This window comes from Sturnus vulgaris, chromosome 8, assembly GCF_052056855.1.
Source record: "Sturnus vulgaris isolate bStuVul1 chromosome 8, bStuVul1.hap1, whole genome shotgun sequence".
Lineage (NCBI taxonomy): Eukaryota > Metazoa > Chordata > Aves > Passeriformes > Sturnidae > Sturnus > Sturnus vulgaris.
The window spans coordinates 27,089,171-27,108,611 of NC_142250.1; the positions used below are offsets into that span (position 1 = coordinate 27,089,171).

Below are 19,441 nucleotides of genomic sequence, written 5' to 3' on the forward strand. Positions count from 1 at the left end.
GCCCTGTCTGGAATGCCTCCAGTAAGTGCTCCTTGGTCTCAGATTTTTGTGCCCCTTAAGGAAATGTAGGCACATGGGAGCTTCAGGGTTGTGTTTGGGTGAAGTTAATGTACTTTGAGTGGGAACTCCTAATGCTGGAAATGTGATTCCAGGACAGCAGGTGCTACTGCAGATGTGCTGAATTGAAGTGGTGAGGGTTGCTGTGTGACTGAAGTGAGATGTGACTTTGGCCCAGGCCTGTAGGTTTTCTTTCCTTAGGAACTGAGGTATGGGGCTGATGAGGAGAGGCAGCTTGGTGTCTGCCTCACATCTCATTTTGGTATAAATCAGCAGGCACCCAGACCTGTTACTTGCTCCTCAGCAGTATCTGCTCCTGGAATTTAAATGTAATTGTAGTTGTCAGAAGTCGTCAGAAGTGTGAGTAACTACTCCTTTTATCAACAACAGCTCAAGACTGCACCTCTGGGGTAAAACTCAGCTTTTCTTAGCAAGATGTGAACATTACTTTTAACGAGGAAAATAAGTTCTTTCTGCTCCTGCATGGATTCTCATGGTAGAATCACCATTTCATTTTATCATGTGAGAGAACACACCAGGGCTAGTTTCCCATCATGGTTCATTGATATCTGAAAAGCACAATGACTGTGATTCCAGTCCTGTGGATACAATGCTCAGCTTTCAGATTTATCTTGCTTCAGTCACTTGACATTTGAGCATCCCACAGAGCAAAGCTGGAGGCACACCTACTGCATTCTTTTCTTCACCCCAAAGGGAAAGAGACTGAGGAAAATGCCATAATAACAATTAGTCCTACAGGCCTACCATACTGAGGACAGAAATGATGTATGTTGCTCACCTGTAAAGGAACACATAGCGTTTCATGTTTAATTCAAGCCATGCTATAGGAACTGCTCATAGAAATCTCTACCATACTGACTGGTCCATTGTACTGCACATTCATATTAAAAAGCAATCACTGCCTGAGAGTACTTGCAATTAAACTTTAGGCTGACAGACAAAATGGTGTCCCCTGAGTATCTCTAGTGTGTTCAGGCACAGGTCACTAAAGTGTTTCACTGCCTAACTACCACTGAGGACTATAACAAAGTCAGAAACTGAACATGGATAGAGCCCTGTTCCCATGACTTAGCCACAAATAAGCCTTTCATCTCTTTGCCTTTTGAATACTCTTCTGAGAACATCAGGTTCTACAAACATATCATGTGTCTGTGTTGCTGGACAAGCCACCTGCCAGCAGCTCTCCCAGGCAGGCAGGGCTCCATCAAACAGATAAACTGAAATGTTAGTAAAGTTAGAAAAACACAAACCAAACAAAAAGAACCAAACCCCACATCAAATTCTTGAGACTGGGAATATTTAAAGGCAATTTACAGAAGTCTCTTCTTCAATATGATAATGAACTAAAGAATTGAAATCACTTAACTTCATTTACAAATCATGAATATGTATCAGTGCCTTTAAATGAAAGGACTAAAACAGATATAGTGTTTGTTCAATTCATTAAAAGGAAGACAATTTATCAGGAGGTTTTTTTCCACCCTTAAAGTAAAGCTATATGCAAATGTCAGTAAATCAAGACCTTGCACTAATTCTGCAGCATGATGAATATTTTTATAATCCTAATTAGAACCAGTCATTTAGTTCAGCAATTTCCCCCAATCTAGCCAATTTGAAATTAAAATAGATGCCTTGATTACAAAACTCATTAGCAAAGAAGCACCCTTTTTGCTAACCGGTTCATTTGGAATGCACAAGCTGAATGAAGTGAGGAGCACTTGTGTTGTCAATTGCTGAAAGTGAAGTGAGCCTTAATTGTTGGCATTGTGAAGTATTTGTATTGCTGCATGTTTCATTGCAGTATAATATATCATTCATTAAACGTAACAAAAGCAGTTTTAAAATTTAATTAAGTGGTGTTGGTGCACCAGGTAATTTTTATAAAGTCAGATGTCACAATTGTTTGCATTTGAGGTATTGATGGGCATTACTGTCAGAAAGAAGACGTATGACTCTACATTTATCATTCTGATTATGGTAGGCCTGGCAGTTTTAATAGGAGATGGGAAATTAAATTATGCAACCTTGGCTCTACTTCAGAAATGCCCAATGAATTTTGTCCTGGCAAAATACTGAACTTTGGGCTTGTGATGATTTGTGGTGGCAAAGAGAAAGTAACAGCTTATGAAACTTGATTTAGCCAGAACAGACTTTCTTATTTCTTGTTATTTATGTTATAGACACTTCATGAGCAGGTTTTACTTTGAAAAGGGAAATATAGAGATAAATGGAGCGAGACACATTTGATGCTTAAATGTGCTCTTCTGCTGGAGCAACGTAGTTTATTGTGTAACAGAGCAAGAATACTGTGGCTTATTCCTGGGCCATGCTAAATCATGGCTGTATATTGATTTTATCTGGAGCCTAAGTGGGGTGAAGAGTGGTTATAAATACAGCAGATGGGAATAAAAATGAAGGAATGAAGAAGACTGAAGAATAAGAACACCAGGGGCATGATTTATTTTGCCTGACTGTAGAGATCTAAAATGTTGCAATGTATGCCTACACTGGGTGTCAAGGCTTCACAGCCTAGTTTGTGGTGATCTACTGAGTGGTGTTGATTGATTTCTGGAAGCAAGTGTAGGTGACTCTTCTAGGATGAGGCAAATTGTACCTTGGACTCATTTGTATTGACGAGGCCTCCGCTGAGTGTCAAGGAAGTAATTTCCTTTGGTGAGATGTAACTATTTGCTGTATTACCTGAGATTAAGGGACTTGAAACCATCCCCGCTGTCTTGGATGCGTGCAAAACGGATTACATGGGATACCATTCCAATATGGGCAAAACAGCAAAAAGCATTCAGTTTCCTTGTTCCTACAGATTCAAATGACCCTCACCCTGGAGGAGAGAGCAAGCATGATGTGCAAGCAAAGAAGGCATTCCCAACCTTCTGTTTTTCTTTTCCTTGAGGCAGCCAGCTGGATGGATGATGCTGAGGGGTGAAGGTACAGTCCTTTGCCCCTCATCCCCCCAGACAACCCCCTGCACATGTGTTTGTTACATCACCAGCACCCAAGAACAGGGGCAGTCTGTGAGGATGCTTCCTGAGGGGTGCATTTCTGTGTGCTGGACTGGCAGCTTGCAGTCAGGAGTAGGAACAGCAGGCTTGGAAATAGCAGACTGGCCCTTGCTCTCTGTTCTGCCTCTAAGGCAGGGGCGTTTCAGCTTCCTGAAATCAAAGCCCTCTTATATACAGTTGAGAGTTGCATATCTGAGAGACAAAGAAAGAGAAACTCCAGAAGGCAGCAGGCAGGAGCTGATATTTGCTGGCAGAACTTCCAGTGTGGTTGGGGTGGGGACCCTGTGTGAGAATTTCTCATCAGCAGGTGCTGCAGTAGTAAATGGGCTGCAAGGCAGAGGGTCCTTCTTTTATGTTGTAGCACAGCAGTCTATTAAAAAACTCACACATTCAATTTTGAACAGCTTTGTGTCTATTGTGTGAAACAGGTTTATGTAATACTAGAATCTTGTATGTTTTTTCTTGAACTGCCCTTTGCAAGCAGGCTTCTCTCTGTCTCTCTTGCCTCTCCTTTTTGAGTCACAACAGACCATCCCTGTCTCCAGTGCTTATTTTCCGTGGGGAAATGGACCATGTTCTGATCTGATAGCATACCTGAGGTGCTTTACAAAAGATGTGTGCAGTCACACATGTAGCAGCTGATATTCAGTGTGAGTCCATTGATTTTAGCAGGGAAATGCTGATTAACATCACTGGAGGATCTGACCTGAAAACATGTATGGTATTCTTTTCTCCCATAAAGCAAGATAGATGTAGTTTATGCCTCCCAGTGCACAGGGTTCTTTTCGCCCCTAAAATCTGCCCGGTGAGAGATGCAGAGTCCCTGGGCAGAGAGCCTGTGTGCAGGCTCTGACTTGTGTTAAGGCAACTACTTATCTCTGTTGTTCAACGTTGACATGTGAAAATTCACTTATCTCTTTTTTTATTTTTTACAAATTTTCTCATTTTTTCTCCTTATTTTCCCCCCTTCTGATTGAAACTTAACGTAATCAATTTTTTTGTGGAATAAAGGTGCCAGAGGAACAGCTGTAACTCCTCTATCCCCTCAGTAGGCACAGATGAGTGAGTGTTTCAGCTTTTCATGCTTATTGTGTCAGTGATGAAAAAGGAGGCTGGTTCCTGGATTTTTGGTCTAGCACCTCAGGAGCTTCATTTGCAAGTGTTTAGAAATAATGAATTGGTCCTTTAAAAGTAATGAGTTTGGCAGAGAAAAAATCAGGGAGATGTTTGAATAATTTCAGTTGTTCTCTCTTATATGTTTCTTGATGCTCCTGGGACTGAGGAAGTGCTGAAAACATTGTTTTTTGAGTGTTTCCTCACAGTTAGTAGAATTAGAAATTTTACCATTAAAACAAAAAAGGAGCAAAACCCCAAGATTTTCATAATGTCCTGATTCCAGCACTATTCTTCTGCAGGGTATTTATGCTTCTTTAAGACATGTATCTTTATTCATGGTTGCAAATGCTGCACATCTTCAGTTGTGTTTTGGTGGATATTTTGGCTAGGTGTCCATATTGGTTGTCTGGGGGAAGAATGGTGACCTGTGTGTTTAGGGTGTGCACACACCTGTGCGCAGATTTGAATTTTGCAGTGTAAACCCCACAGCAGTTTTGTGACAGTTACAAGAATTTTTTCCAGAGTAATAAAATTCTTTAGTTTTGTGTTCAGTTGATTTTTATAGGACTATGGTGGCTGTAAAATGAAAGTTAGGGCATGATGCTGTAAAATTTTGGTTCATTGGAAGTATTGTTGGTATGATAAAAGGAGGAGCTGAGGCACCAAAATGAAGGGTGATATTTTTGAGAGGAGGACAATTGATCAAAGAAACAACAAAGCTTAAAGCTTTATAGAAAATCCTTGTGATTCTGTAGTGCAAAAGGATGAAAATGGGATCCTTCCCACAGCCTCCTACCTTGGGCAGCTCATTTCTACTAGAGGTTCAGTGATCATAAACTGTCTGAATATAGATTTTGTAGCATTTTATACTTGCAGTGTTCAAGAGATAACAGCACGTACAAATAACATGTTAGCAGAATAGACTGGACCCAAGGGGACTTTCCTGCCATATAGTAAAAGAACAATAATGTCATCAAAAGTTTTGCTGCCAAAATAGGACTCTAATTTTGTCCTCTAACTTAGCACTTGCTTCAGGCCAGTTGATTTTCTCAGATCTCAGTGCAAGTCCACAAGAGTTATGCACACATACCCAGCGGCAAAAATGTCATGAGTCTGAAAGTTCTGCTGCAAAATTGAGTCTGATATTCCGTAGCTAGATGAGTTGTACTTTTTCTCTGGTGACAGCATGGAAAAAGCTGCTTTATTTTTCCTTTGCAGCCTTCCACTATGAGTTATGCTGTACCATCACTGTGAACCTAGGTCAATATCAGAAATTAAAATTAAATTAAATCAAGTTTGGTGAGTTATTGTTGACTATAGTTGTTGCCTTGAATTGAGTTTTGTGTAGTTCTGGGGCTTTTTTCATCATCCTACTTCATAAGGTGTGTTGAAGGTACCTAGAGTTTCAATTAAATGGGATAAATAGCTTAAATATAGACACCATAGAATATTTACAAACCTAGAGAGCTGCTGAGAGAGGTTAGAGAAGAGTTTCCTTTTTCTTGCATGATCTGCAATTGCAGATTCATTTATTCCAGAGGTACACAGTTTGATTGCAGGAACTGGGTGATGGATGAATCAAAGCTGACAGTGTAAATGGTGTCTGCCCAGCAGCCCAGAGGGATCCCTGGAACATGTGAGTTTCTCATTTGGTGATTTTTCTGGCAGTGATGCCTCATGCCTCAGTGCAGTGACAGTTTCTGCTCCAGCTGTCAAGCTAAATTGTTCCTGATGGTGGCTGGTATTTACAATGATGCTGTTCATTTGGTTCCTCCAGTAAGCAGTCTCCTGTGCATGTTTGGATTGGGATGAACTGAATCTCTCGTTTTCCAGGAGACCTCTCACTCTTCCCTTCCTGCATGTGATCTCTGGCTTGGCTGTGTGTGTGGAGATGGATGCCTGGATAATCAGGCTCTGCATTTCCCTTCAGTTGTTGCCTATTGTCAATGAAAGCATTGCTAGGGAATCTGGTCAAAAAGAATTCTGGCTCAACTAGGATGAAGTGAATTACTCCACTGGATTTTAGGTGTTAGAGTAAGAGCAGTACTGGAGAATATTTTCAAGATAGCAGAGCCCCTCATGGAGACCAGAGTTGGCTGTTGAGTAGGAGAGTGAAGCTGAAGGGAATCTAACTTTCTTTATTGTATTATATGTTCAAACTTGCAGAAACTTCTCAATTCATTATAGAACAGGATATGAAAAGTATGTGGTAATGGAGATGGCCCATAAGAATGAATTTTACAAGGGCTGGGGTGTTTGAGCAGGAGATAATATTTGCTGAAGCTGCATCTTCAATGCTATCAGAAATTGAAGGTTTCTACCTTGTTTTTATAATCTTCTTGCTCATAGAATTTATTTCACAGCAAGAGTTGTCCTATGATCAGCTTCTGTGTTCTCTTTTGGGGACATACATCTCCCACGAGCTAAGGTGGGTTTTTCTCTGGGCTGGTTTGGTCCAGTATTTGCCCTTTGTCCCAGGCAGTATAGAACATAGGCTGTGTGTGTGGACCAGAGCTGTCCAGAGAGGGATTTCTCCCTGTGCAGAATGTGTACATGTTCTAAGCAGTATCTGTTCATCTACTGTAGTTTCCCAGAAGACTTTCAGGATGGCATTGTGGGCATATCCATGACCAAAAGAGATGGAGGTAGGACATGTGTGGTGGCAGCCCATAAATGCCTGCTGTACACCATAAATCCCTGACAGAACCCTCAGGCGGAGGGGGCACAGTGCCCTCACGGGGGATGGAGCAGAAGAGTATGGACAGCTTGTGAGACAGCTCTGACTTTGTGAGGAAATAGAACACTGAGAAGTGGGGTGCACCTCCTAAGGACCTGTGAGGTTCACTGCTCTTGCTTCAGCTGGTGAGATGAAAACTGAATGGAATGGGCAACTGCACTTTGTCAGGGCTGATCCCAGTGAGAGCAGCATTTCCACCTGTGTGAGATGAGTTCAGGTGTGTCTGCTCAGTGTCTGAGGGTGGTGGGTCACAAAAACTGGGGAACTGTTTTGAGTAACCACCCTTGTCTGAAAATACTGATGAATGGCAAACTGCATTGGGTGGCAGGTGTGTGTGTTAAATAACATACAATTTAATCTGGGGCAGAATACATTGCTTTAATTCTGCCTAAATTACACATACTGCTTGAAACCAGACTAATATTTCTTTCAGGCTGTGTGAAGTTTTTTACATGAACAATGACTGTCTCAGAAAAAATGCTGTTCTAAATGCGATTTCAAAACCTATTCATTAATGCCCATGTACACACTTTCAGAAATGTTGTTTCCACATAAAAAAATAAATCAGAAAGGTCTTATATCAATTTAGAAGATGGTTTGGTGGTGTGAAATCTATTTCTTCCACTAATCTGCTATTAAATCCTGGTCTGTATAATATAGAGGTTAACTTACAGATAGTGCCACAGGGTTTGTAGAGGAAGGAGGAGAGGAACAGCCAAGCATGTGATTGTAGCTTTATGTCCCACTTTGGCTAATGCCTCAGCCTCTCCTGCTTTGTCCCTTGTAGTCTTATGCTCAATAAACATGAAAGATTGGTCTGTAATAGCAACGAATGTACCCAGATGCTTGCACTGTAATTAAAGGCATATATCACACAATAAAGCACATTTGAATGAAAAATCTTCCCATTAGACATGTGGTTCACATTTATTTCCCCTTATTGTTAAACTTCTGGAGTATAACCATTGATAGAGTGTAAGGAGGGACTTCTAAAGGGCTGCAATGTGAAGCCCCCAGGAGCAAAGAAAATTTTCCTGTTGGGCTGGGAAGGCACAGAGCTCCTCAGTGCAGGCTGACCTGCACAGCAGCATTGGCTTCATCCACGTGGCTGGTGGATCCAATTAGCACAGACCTCAAACCCAACACTGCCTAAAGATTTTTAAGCTGAAAAAACTGAACTAAGGGATCAGCTTGGCTTTGAGACAGAAAAATCAGCAGCCATTAGAGGCAATTCAGTCTTTTGTGAATGTTAAAGATCTGATCTGAGGGAAAAAGGAGTGACTCAGACTCTGTGGACAACGGGAGAAATCCAGGAACCTCCCTCTGTCTCTGCCTGAGCCTATTGGATGCCAGTGGAAAAAATGCTGGTAAAGATCACTCCTGGTGCACCTTGTAGCCTCTGGTAGCAGGAGGCAGCTCTGCCATCTCCAACCCATTCTGATCTCTTCGTGGTGCCACTATTGTTCCCTTGTTCCTGTTCCCTACTTTAGTCCTCCCTCAAACTCTATAGCTGATTTTGAAATTGCTAAAATATCGTGGATAAAGGAATAAATAAGCAATCCTTCCCTCAAAATGGCATTTCTATTTATAGTACCTTTTGTGAATTGCTAAAGCTAAGTTCTTAAGAAATTATTTAAATGACTGACCAAATTGAACATGTTTTTTCCTCCAGTTTTTCAGTTTAAGAAAAAAAAAATGGAAGTAATGTTTTTCATCTTGATTCTGCACCACTCTGGCATTTCTGGAGGTGAGGGAAAAGCACGCAAAATAGAGAACCTGTTTTTCACCCAGGGCTAAAGCATACCTTAAGCTCTTTGTGATACTCACTTGTTACTGCTCCTGTTGCAGCTGTATCTTACTTCTTACTCCTCTAGAAACTTCTTCTTACTCCTCTAGAAACTAGTCAAGGAGTAGAAAAGCAAAAAATGCTCTGCTCTTAGCAGAAATACCAAATTTTTTGCTGAGTGTGCTTGGTGCCAATAAGGCTTAAGAAAAATTGAATTGTGAAGGTTTTTAAATGGACTTTTTTTCAGCAGTTTAGTCCACTTTCGTCTTTTTCTTGGAGATGTAGTGGCAAGCAGAGAGCCAAGTCTTGCTTTCAGCATCAAGTTTAAAGTGGACCCATTGAGTGAAAGCATTTTTTTTTACTATGAAACCATGAAACGTGACATCAGTGCATTGTCTTAGAAACCAAGTTGGAGTTGAGCTATCCAACTACATCCTGAAGTCAGAAATTTCCAGAACATTTGGTCTTAGTGCAGAAGATCCCTGACCAGTGTCTTACTGTGGTGGGATGGACACTGAGTTTCTTGCCTGAAGATCTAATCTTGCTGACAAACATGTGAAATATTTTTCTTAAAATGAAAACCCCTCCAAACTTCCCAGCTTCTGAAACCTTTACTTTTTTTCCCCTCTCTGTATGAGACAGATGACGGAACTGTATTTAGTATTTAATTTCTGTCTTGACCAGTTTTCAAAATAGCCTGTTTCCAGTGTCCTATCTATTATACAACATCTGTAGGGAACTGAGGGGCTCTGGTGAGTCTCAGACATGCATCAGTCTGGGCATACTCTCTTTCCATGCCTAAGACAATCTGGCTGTACAGTGCTAGAAAAGAACCTTGGGCTGCAATGAGGTCCCTTGATGCAGCTTTTCATCAGCTGGAAAGGAAATCAAAGTAAAGAGATAAACTGATCCATTTGTTTTCATTACAATTACTAGTTTTTACTACTCTGTGTAAACAAAGACCATCAATTTGGTGCTGGTAGATTTCTTTCTACTAAGTTCAGCCCCACCAGCTGTTGTACAAATCTTTTGGCTCGAGAAGTAGGGTTTATTTTTAACTTCTTTAGTGTGGAGCTGTCGAGGGTGCCTTACCTGAATTGTAGTTTCCAGGCAGCTTGTGACAAGAGAATAAAAGGATGAGGTCTTTTTTCCATTACTTAAGGGTCCAGAAGCACTTCCAAGTTTCAGATCTCAGTACCACTGGAGCCCTGCCTTGCAAGGTGACAAGGATAGGTGTTTCCCTTGGAGGAATTGGAAAGAACAAGCACAGATAGTTCTGGAGCTGGTTATCAGCTTGAAGGGAATGTTAGCCTTTGTGTCCCTAATATAACTCTTGACACTCCAGAGGTGTTTCACTAAGGTCCAGACTGAGGGGAATAGTGGAATAGAAGAAAGAGAGGAACACTCTGAATCTTTTTTTTGAATGCAGCCTTTTCTGCTATGGATAATAAAGCCACTTCCATGGCAAGAGTTGCTCCTGACCTGGTTTCAGCTATACAACTGAAGTATTTTAGACCTGAGTCCCGTGCCTACAATGCTGCAAGTAGCATGTCCTGCCTCCCAGGAGAACCTGAGAAAGGGGTTCCCAGGGTTTCCACAGTTTAAACATTACACTGATGCTGTGAAAGGGAGAGGTATCCATCTGTCCTTGAAAAAGCAGGGGTGGAAGAGGTGGTAAAGAAGTAGGGTGTATTTCTGGGGTACCAACAGCTGTCTTCATGGCTGTACTTAATCCATCCTCTGTTCAACTTCTTGTCAGACATGGCTTATCCGTTCTGTACTCCAGAGGCTGAAAAGTGTGGCGATTTTTTCCTCCAGTTCATTTTCCTTCTAGGAATGACCTTTCTGAAATATTAATGATGACACCATTTTTCTTTTGCAATTTCATCTGTAACACAAAAGTGTAGAGAAAAGATACACCATAGAATTTTCTGAGAATTTGCAACTTTCTGGACCTTTAACTTTATTCTAGTGCTAATGGTGTTTTTCCCTTCTGTAGAGAAAATTTAAGACCCTACATCAGACTTTCTTTTCCTTTGCACGCAGTCCAATTTCCTACAGAAATGTTGACCTAATTTTATTTTTCTTCTGCCCCGGTTTGAGCTTTTGGCAGGAACCATCCACACTTCTTGTAGATTTTTCCTACTGGTTCTGCCTGAGAAGGTGTTAGTTTGCTTTGTGCTTTTCTGGGATCAGAGCCATCTTTTCATGTAAGGTGTCTGAGCTACTGCTTGGGATTGTGCTCCTCTGAGGCCAAGCAGGCCAGGCTAATCTGACCCTCCTCTTAACGTATCGGCTGCTGCCAAGCTGTTACCACTAGATCAGCTCTCTCCCTGATGCATTTATTTTGAATACATCTTTCCATCATCAGCTGTATGTACTGTCTGGAGGAGGTATAATTTTTTGTGTAATAAATGAATTGCTCCTCTAAATGCATGTAGTTCAGCTGATCTTCCTCACTATATCTTGGATGGCTGGCAGGAAACTATGGAGAGTCTCACCACATGTTTTCTCAGGCCAATAGATGTGATTTCATAGCAACAAATAATATTTATTTGCTTATAGGCTTTTATGTATGTTCCTGGTGCCCTTCTTCTTATGTGTGTACACATGAAAGTCTATAAATATCAAAGCTCTGTGAATTTCTTTTGTCTGTCTTCTGTTGGTTTTCAGTCTGTAAGTGACATTTATACACACTTCTTGCAGTGATGGAGTATACCTAGGCTATTGTGTGCTTGGTCTTTCTTGGGCTTGCCTTCAGTCTTTATTCTTCTGTGTGCTTCCCCCATGAAGCACAAGCAGGTCAGCCTGGGAACAGATGATGAAATCCATCTCAACCACATCATGGTTCTCTGGTGGGGGCTTCTTCTGCACTAGTCACTGTGAGCTTTCTTAGTGTCTGTCAGGAGAGGTGGAAGATTCTAAGGTTTGGAAAATGAACAGTTTTAGAAATGTCTTGCCTGTCTAAAAATGAGCCTTGGTGACTAGCTTGGACATGGATAACTAACATCAGGGGATTATCTTCCTGTGTTTCCTTCATTGCTCATTCTTCTCCCCTCTCTCTGGAAGTAGATTTGAAGCAGACCAGTCGCTCTTGCTATTCCAGTTCTCAGAAGCGTTACTTCTCCAGAAAAATTATATATATATATTTATTTATTTATTTATTTATTTTTGCTAGCTCTCATTGGTAAAATAAACAAAACACCCAAACCAAATTACCCACAACCCTGAACAAGATCTTCCAAGCCAGCCAACATGATGTGTCACCCTGAGAGTTTGTACTGGAGAGTTGAAACAACATTTTTCATATGCAGCACTGTGCATGCATGTATGTATAGCTCCTTTCTTCACAGTTCTGTAGATCTGAATGTGTTTCTGGCACACTGCTTGTGTTTGTGGCACAGAATCTGACACCAGGGATAAAGCTCCTTCTTTAAGAGGCTTGCCAATTTACTTGGAAACAATGCTGGTGTGAAATAAAATGTTGCCACTGTTCTTAGAGTTTGAAGATAAAGCGTTCTGCCTGTGGTATGTAAAATCCTTATGATTCACATTTGTGCTGAGCAAAACAAGCAGGATTTCAGGTCTGGCCTGTAGTGAAACAAAGTTGTGCATCACTGGGGCTGCCAAGGTCTTTCCTGGCACAGATTGTGTTCTTGGTGAACTGCAGGGCTGTGTTGGTGTGATCTGTTTGGTGCTACAGTCCTTGAGTGGGGAGTATCATGATGCTGTTTGGATAAATATTTGCCATTTACCTTTTTGATGGTACAGCCTTTCCTGTTTTAAGTGATAGGTCTGACTAGGCTCTTGAGGAGAGGCAGAGTCAGATCTGCTGCATCAAGAGACAAGACCAGCCCAAACAAACATAAAGACCCATAAAGGTTTTGATTTTTCAGTCATCAGAGTAAGTCAAATAACAGCAGGAGGTTGCAGAAGGGCCATACCCTCACAGTGCCACCCCCACGGTGTGCTGGAGCCCATCCCTCTTCATCAATGTGTTGGAGTGCTCCAGGAGGTGGAAATGCCAGAGATTACTTGTCACTAAAGAGCTAGAGCAGAGCTTTAAAATGGGAAAATCTTGGCACCATACCTACATCATTTTTTTCCTTTGCTTAGTATTCAGCCTAAGGACAAATTAATTTCTATTGAAATCTGCAGTACTTGCCACTAAATTTGTTGTCTTTTCTAAAAATTGTCTTCTTCTGTGAAGGGAGATAAACAAAAAGTATATCTATATATTCAATTTTAATGCATACTAGAAATCACTTTATTGTGTGTTTTATTTATTTATTCAACACTAACCTTTGCATTTGCATCTGTAAATAATACTATAAAGCTGAACTGGGCCAGAGAGGCCTTTTAGGGATTTGTTCTGTCATACAGCTTTAAGACTCAGTCATCTGGTTAAAATTTGAGGTGGATGCCCAGAATAAGTAGGTGAATAATAAATAAAAATTATTGAAATGAATAAGATCCTCTTTATCGCTTTATCTGAAATCACATAAAGGCTGCAAGCTCAGTTTAATCCTTCTGACATCAGTCAGTTGGGGCTTTAATAGAGAAAAGAAAGGAGAAAAACTCAGACCAATAGCTGGTCTCTGGTTTTTAACTTGATACAGAGTGGGATGCCCCCTGAAAGAGACACTGGGAGACTTGAGTGGCTGAAGGAGATTGTGCCTCATGTCACTGAGCTTTCTGTAGTTACTGATGTTTTGCTGCTGCAGAAGAAAAGGAAATGCCAGGGGCAAACGATAAAAGAGAATCGAAAGAAGTGGCTGTATGTTGCTGATCCCTTTCTCTCATGGTGAGAATGATTAATCCATTGCAGAATACAGTCAGGATGCTAGACCCACTTGGACTTGCTTTGTGAGCATGACTTAACTGGGACTAAGTTGCCTGAAGCCTGGCTGACTTGTACCTGTAGTCAGGACATACAAAGGATAATCAAGTTTTTGATGCAACCGATGCAACTTGGTCTGTGCTGAGGTGCTTGAAGGTGTAAACCAAAGCCAGTGACTCAAGGAATATTTCTGGCAGGAACCTTGCTAAAGTCAGGGCAGAGTTGTAGCACTGTAGAATTTTGACTTTGGAGTGTAGATTCTCAGTTATTGTTTCTAAAAACCTGTGTGTTCTGAGAATTAGTTATCTTAATATTGATGCTGACTTCAAGGAATTTTCTTTTCCCAGATCCTTTAATTAAAAAAGACAAGTGATGCTTTGTTGCTTTATTTTGTATCAATACAGAGTTCATTTTGGGGCAGAGGACTCTGTCATATTTTTTTATACAATCACCTGAAAAACAGAGGAAGTCTGGCTATTGTGGACTTTTAGTGCAGTATGTTACCCTATCTAGAGACAGTGCTAAAGAAATATGGCCAAATTAGAATATTCAGATAATATCTGATCTCCTGAAGAACCTGGGGCAGAAGATCTTTCCTAATATTTCTTACAACAAGCTCAGTGATATTGGCTGAAGTTTACATAATTGGAGCCCTTTTTGTCATGAAGACTGAAGCATGCCTGCTTCCATATCTTTCCTCTGTCTGTGTTTTACTGGCACACAAACTGGAACTATTACTGGCCAAACTGGCATTCCTGTTGGCATAAATGCAAAGACTTGATTCTTTTGTCTTTACATATATCAGTTGCATTAGATACTTGATGGAGTCTGAATTTCAGTTTCTGTCTTTCTTTTGCTGGCTATACAGTGATTTAGTTGTGTAGTTGAGTACAAACATGGCAAGAATTAATTAACTGCCTCAGGCTTTGGATACTGCTCAAACAATCCTTTCCAGTCATCTTTCTAAATTCATCTATGGTCCAGCTCTGCATCTCTGTGGTCGAAGATACTGCCCATTCAAGAAATGTTAATATTCAGTGTGAGCACGTGTGGTTTATTTTCCCAGTCACACTTAGCCATCCATCACAGCAGTGCCACAGGACACAGCACTAGGTTGTGAACCCTTCCTGCCTCTAACTGGCAAATCCAGTTACTCAGATCAAATGCAATGCAGAATCTCGTGTGTTCAAATGATATGCTTTTCCCATGAAGGACTTAAATTTGGCTATTACAAACATTCAAGTTTTTCAGTTCTGTTATCTACCTCCTTAGCTGGCAAACCTTGTTTTGTTAAGCCAGAATTTATATCAGATGAAATTTATTTGAAATCCTGATCAAAATGCTGCCTGATATTTAGTTCTGTGATCTACTGGTAAAGCATAGTAGTTACTTCTCAAAGCATATTTTTCTCTCTGAAGGACCAAATTTGCTCACAGTTGGAGAACAGGAGCTTGCATATGTTTTGATTGTGAGAGGATGCATTGTGGGTAAGAAAATAATTACATGGAGAATGGTGTTTGTGGTATTAAGCAGAGTATATATGAAGCAAACATGTGTCTGAAATTCAGAGTGGTATTGCGTAGAAATTTGGTTGCATTACAGCTGTGGCATTTCTTAACCAGAAAGACTCAAAAAATCATTATATTGAAAATTTGGCTTCCAAGAGGAGTCACATCACTATCTTTGGGATTTAACTAATGAGCAGGTTGATTCCTAACTTATCTAAAAATTTAGACCTCATTCTGAATATTAGAAAATATAGATTAGGAACAATTTACTTTTCAATACAGAAGAGATCTGATTCACTCCATAAAAACAAATCATGGCATGACCTTGAGTATAGAGTCACTACTGTACCAGAGTCATGTTGACTAATCTGATTTGTGTCTCATTCTATTTGATACTAGGAACTCACATGTCACCTGCTTCTGATTAAGCAAAAAAAGCCAGGGGAATGGCCAGCTTTGTTATATGGCAGTCAAAGTGAATGTGTTGACAGCTGAAATTCAGAAACACAAAGTTGTTTGACAAGGTCTGAGAAGAGGCAACCTGCTTTTGATTCTCAGGAGCCCAGTCTGGTTTAATAGTAAAGGGAAGACATTGCCTCCCCCTGGCAGTGAGGGTGATTGATAATTGTATATAATTACTGTGAATGATCCATTCCTGTTCTTTAATCTGAAATGATTTTAATGCTTTATCTAGCAACAGGCTTTCTTCTTTTTCCTCAAAGTTTATACTTTCTTTCTCTCTCTGCCTTCCAGCTGTACAGCTCGATGGACTTTGGAAGAAAATGGCAGCTCATGCACGAGCGGGTCACTCCAAATAGGTTTTACTGGTGAGTTAGGGCCACTGGCTTGGCTTGCTTTGGGTGGGTCATGGAGGGGAGAAGGGCATCTGACTCGAAGGGATTGTTTCCTTCACCTGAAGTATACCCTTGGTTTTGTTCATCATCAGTGCTATATAATCAGTCCATGGCACATATCTTACAGTGCAATAGTCTCTGTGTTTGTACCTCTTGTCTGATAAAAGGTGGTGTCTTTTACAGAGAAGTACAAGTCTTTTGATAATTGCAAAACTCCTGCTTCTTTATAATACACCTGCTTAGAGTAACACAGAAGAGCTGCCCAGAGCTTCAGTAACAAACCTGTGACCATTAGACTTCCTATTTCTCAGCCCTTCAGAGAGTTACTTTAGCCTAGAACACAGTCTTTGTGCAGAGCCAGCCACTCTGTCTCCTTGTGCAATCTTGGTGAGAAGGGATGATTCACTCTGCTTTAAATCACTCTCTGAGGAGCCAGTTTCATTATAGTGACTAGTGAAAGCCCAAGATCTGCAGTTTGCTAAAAATCTGCTTTGTGACTCAGTTCCTTCTCATTTCCCAAGTGTCAGCCTCTCAAATTGGAAGAATGTCTTAAAATCAGATGATGAAACAAATTTAGTTCCTATCTCCAGGCTCAGCCATCTCAGATACCTCTTTCCCAAACTTCTCTGCACCATGAGAAGGATCGAGAATTGACTTTTAGAGAGAAAAAGAAAAGTGTAGTTCTTCTGTAGTTGAATTTAGGATTTGGGGCTTGAATCAGATTCTTAATGCTGTACTTACTGTCTTGCAGATGATGGGGTGTGTGTGAATGTGCAGAAGTGCTGATTTACAGAACCTGTGCGTAGTTAAAAGAAGTGTCTGGTCCTTAAGACCAAAAAAGATTGTAATATTAAAGTACTGGAGGGTCACATTTTGGATGGTTAAAAATAAAGAGGACTGGAAAACTTAAAAATTGACTCCCAATTACAAAGCATGATATATATCTATATCTTTATATCTTAGAGTCAAATTCTCCTAGAATTTTTTTCACCTCATTGAAAGCCCTTGGAATCCAGTCACTAAATATCTGTAGATTGTATTTGCAGTATTTCCACACCTTGCAGCAGAGGTAGACTCCTCATTTTAAATTATCTACATCCTTCTACAAATCTCTCTAAACATCTTTAGACTCCAATATTTAAAACATTGCTTTTTGACACCAGATCTAGAGATTTCCCTTAGTGTGCCTGAGGAATTTGGACAGTGTGAGAAGGTTTTGAACACCAAAGAAAGGAAGTTTTAAGGCTCCTAAGTCACACAGACCTGCAATATGTATCAAAAGTCTAGAACCTTGTCTATTCTACAGTTCCATAACGTAGGAAAATAAGTGGGTTTTTTTCCTGGTTCTGGTGGTAGATGGATGATTGCCCTAACTATCAAAAATCCTTTCATCTCACTATTCATGCTGGGTGCCCATGGCAAAGATGAGTGTAGATCCTCTCCCTCTGTAGAGCAGAATATCTGGTCTTTGGAATAATTTACCCTATCTTTCAAATAACACAAATGAGCTTAGGGGAGAGGCTTTCTTGGAGGATAAAATGCAAGGGCTAAGCTGACTTGGGGACAAAGCAGAACCTCTTTTTAAAGGACAGGTTGTGATGTTGTGCCTTATTTTCTACATCATATAATAATGGTTAATGGAAATTGCCGTTTATCCATTTGACACCTTAATGTGTATTGTTTTCCTCAGTCTGCCTCCTTTTTCATTGTCTTTTGGCTGAAAGGTTTGAACACTGTTTTTTAGCATTGCATTATGTAACATCTCTGTTTCAGGTGCCTTTTTCTCTTAGAAAATGTACAAGTCTCCTGTAGTTAAACTTGTAAGACAAAGACTTAGAAATCTTTATCTCACTTGGAAACAGCAGAGTCCCATAGAGAATAAGCTTCCCTAGAGAGTGAATTAGGTTTTTCCCAGATTGGGAGGGATTTGAAACAATCCATAGTGCAGGGACCAGAGGTATTGAAATTATGGAACATAATAACTCTCCTTAGCTGATTTATTTCCCTTTTTTCCCTTATTTCCTTTTAAAGTTGCAAACTGCGATGGCTTGCAAGCTCTGGCTTGTAAGATCTATACAGAAAAGAATGTAAAAAAGAACATTTTAGCCTCAGAAATGTGTTGATTTCTTTTTATTGTACTATGAAAGAAAAAGTGTGTATAGCTGTAAGTTTCAGAGGGATGCCAGCCACTACTCTGTGAAGCTCATAGAATCATAGAATAGTATAGGTTGGAAAGGACCCTAAAGATAATCTAATTCCAGCTTCCCTGCCAGGCCAAGGGCAGCTTCCACTAGACCAGACTGCTAAAAGCTCCATCCAGCCTGGCCTTGAGCACTTCCAGGAATGGAATATCTCAGCTTCTCTGGGCAGCCTGTTCAATTGTCTCATCAACCTCTCAATAAAGAACTTCTTCCCATTTCCTATTCTAAACCTACCATCTTTAAATTGAAAGCTACTACTCTTGCCCTATCACTACATGTTCTTCTAAAAACTCCCTCTCTTTAGCTACTGAAAGGTGCTGTAAGTTCTCCTGGAGCCACGAGGTTCACACAGACCCAGCTCTCAAGTCTCAGTCTCTCTCTGGATGGCATCCCTTCCTTCAGGAGTGTCAGCTGCAGCTCTCAGCTTGCCTGTGGCAAGCTTGCCTTTCCACATCACCAGCCTGTCACTGTCCATGTCATCAGTCTATCAAATACTACATTACTGAACCTCTGAATTAAAACTTCCATCAAAGTTGAAATAGTAATGATAGGGAGATGCCAAAATTAGGTAAGGGAGATGCCGAAATTAGGTAAGCTGCTCTTTTGTTCTGCTCTGCGTTGTCCTTTAGCAGAGGCTCAGGTAAGCATCCTTCATGAAATGGGATGGTCTCCATCTGATTGGAATGCAGCTAGCTTTATCTGGGGCAGGCTTTGCTGAATGTATTTGCCTTCAAAACATGACTTTCATCTCTCAGGCTGCTTTGAATGGGCTTGTGAGGACTATAAACTTCACCCGGTTCATGTGATCAGTCAACCTGACAAGGAGATGTCTTCTTTTTCTCTCTGAGATCTTTCTGAATAATTATAATTCCCTGAGAGACTTCATGCATAGAGACCTTAAGGCCAGGAGAGAATCAGGAAAGCTTCAGAGCTTGTGAGACTGGGATGTGAATTGGTGTAGCTCTAGCAGGCAGTATCCATGATGGCTCTCCTCTGGTCAAAAACAAAACTCTAAGCTCCAATCCTGACTTGTGGAATTGTATCCTGGCTCTTGCTTTCAGCTTTCCTTAGTCAGAGATGTTGGTGCTACTCACTGGTTTGTAGTTTTGTGTTCTCATTCCATATGGATGTCACATGTCCAACTGTTCATGGGACATCTCTCATCAGTTCCTGAGCCCACTCAAAGTTTGTGCATGAGTGAGATTCACCCCTGGGCCACTCATAGTTATAAAAAACCCTGGGATTTGAGTTCTCTACTTTGGTAGTAGTGATTCATTTGTTAACTACACCCACTGATGGCA

General features: G+C 40.7%; 1 protein-coding gene across 3 annotated transcripts in view; it reads left to right on the plus strand.

The window, feature by feature from the left end:
* The window catches only part of SORCS3 (sortilin related VPS10 domain containing receptor 3), a 268,807-nt gene that overhangs the window by 153,294 nt on the left and 96,072 nt on the right, over positions 1 to 19,441 (plus strand). For all 3 annotated transcript variants that reach the window (XM_088169308.1, XM_088169310.1, XM_088169309.1), the window contains one exon: positions 15,839 to 15,912. In XM_088169308.1, coding sequence (XP_088025434.1) covers positions 15,839 to 15,912 — 74 coding nt within the window. The remainder of the gene's footprint in view (positions 1 to 15,838; positions 15,913 to 19,441) is intronic.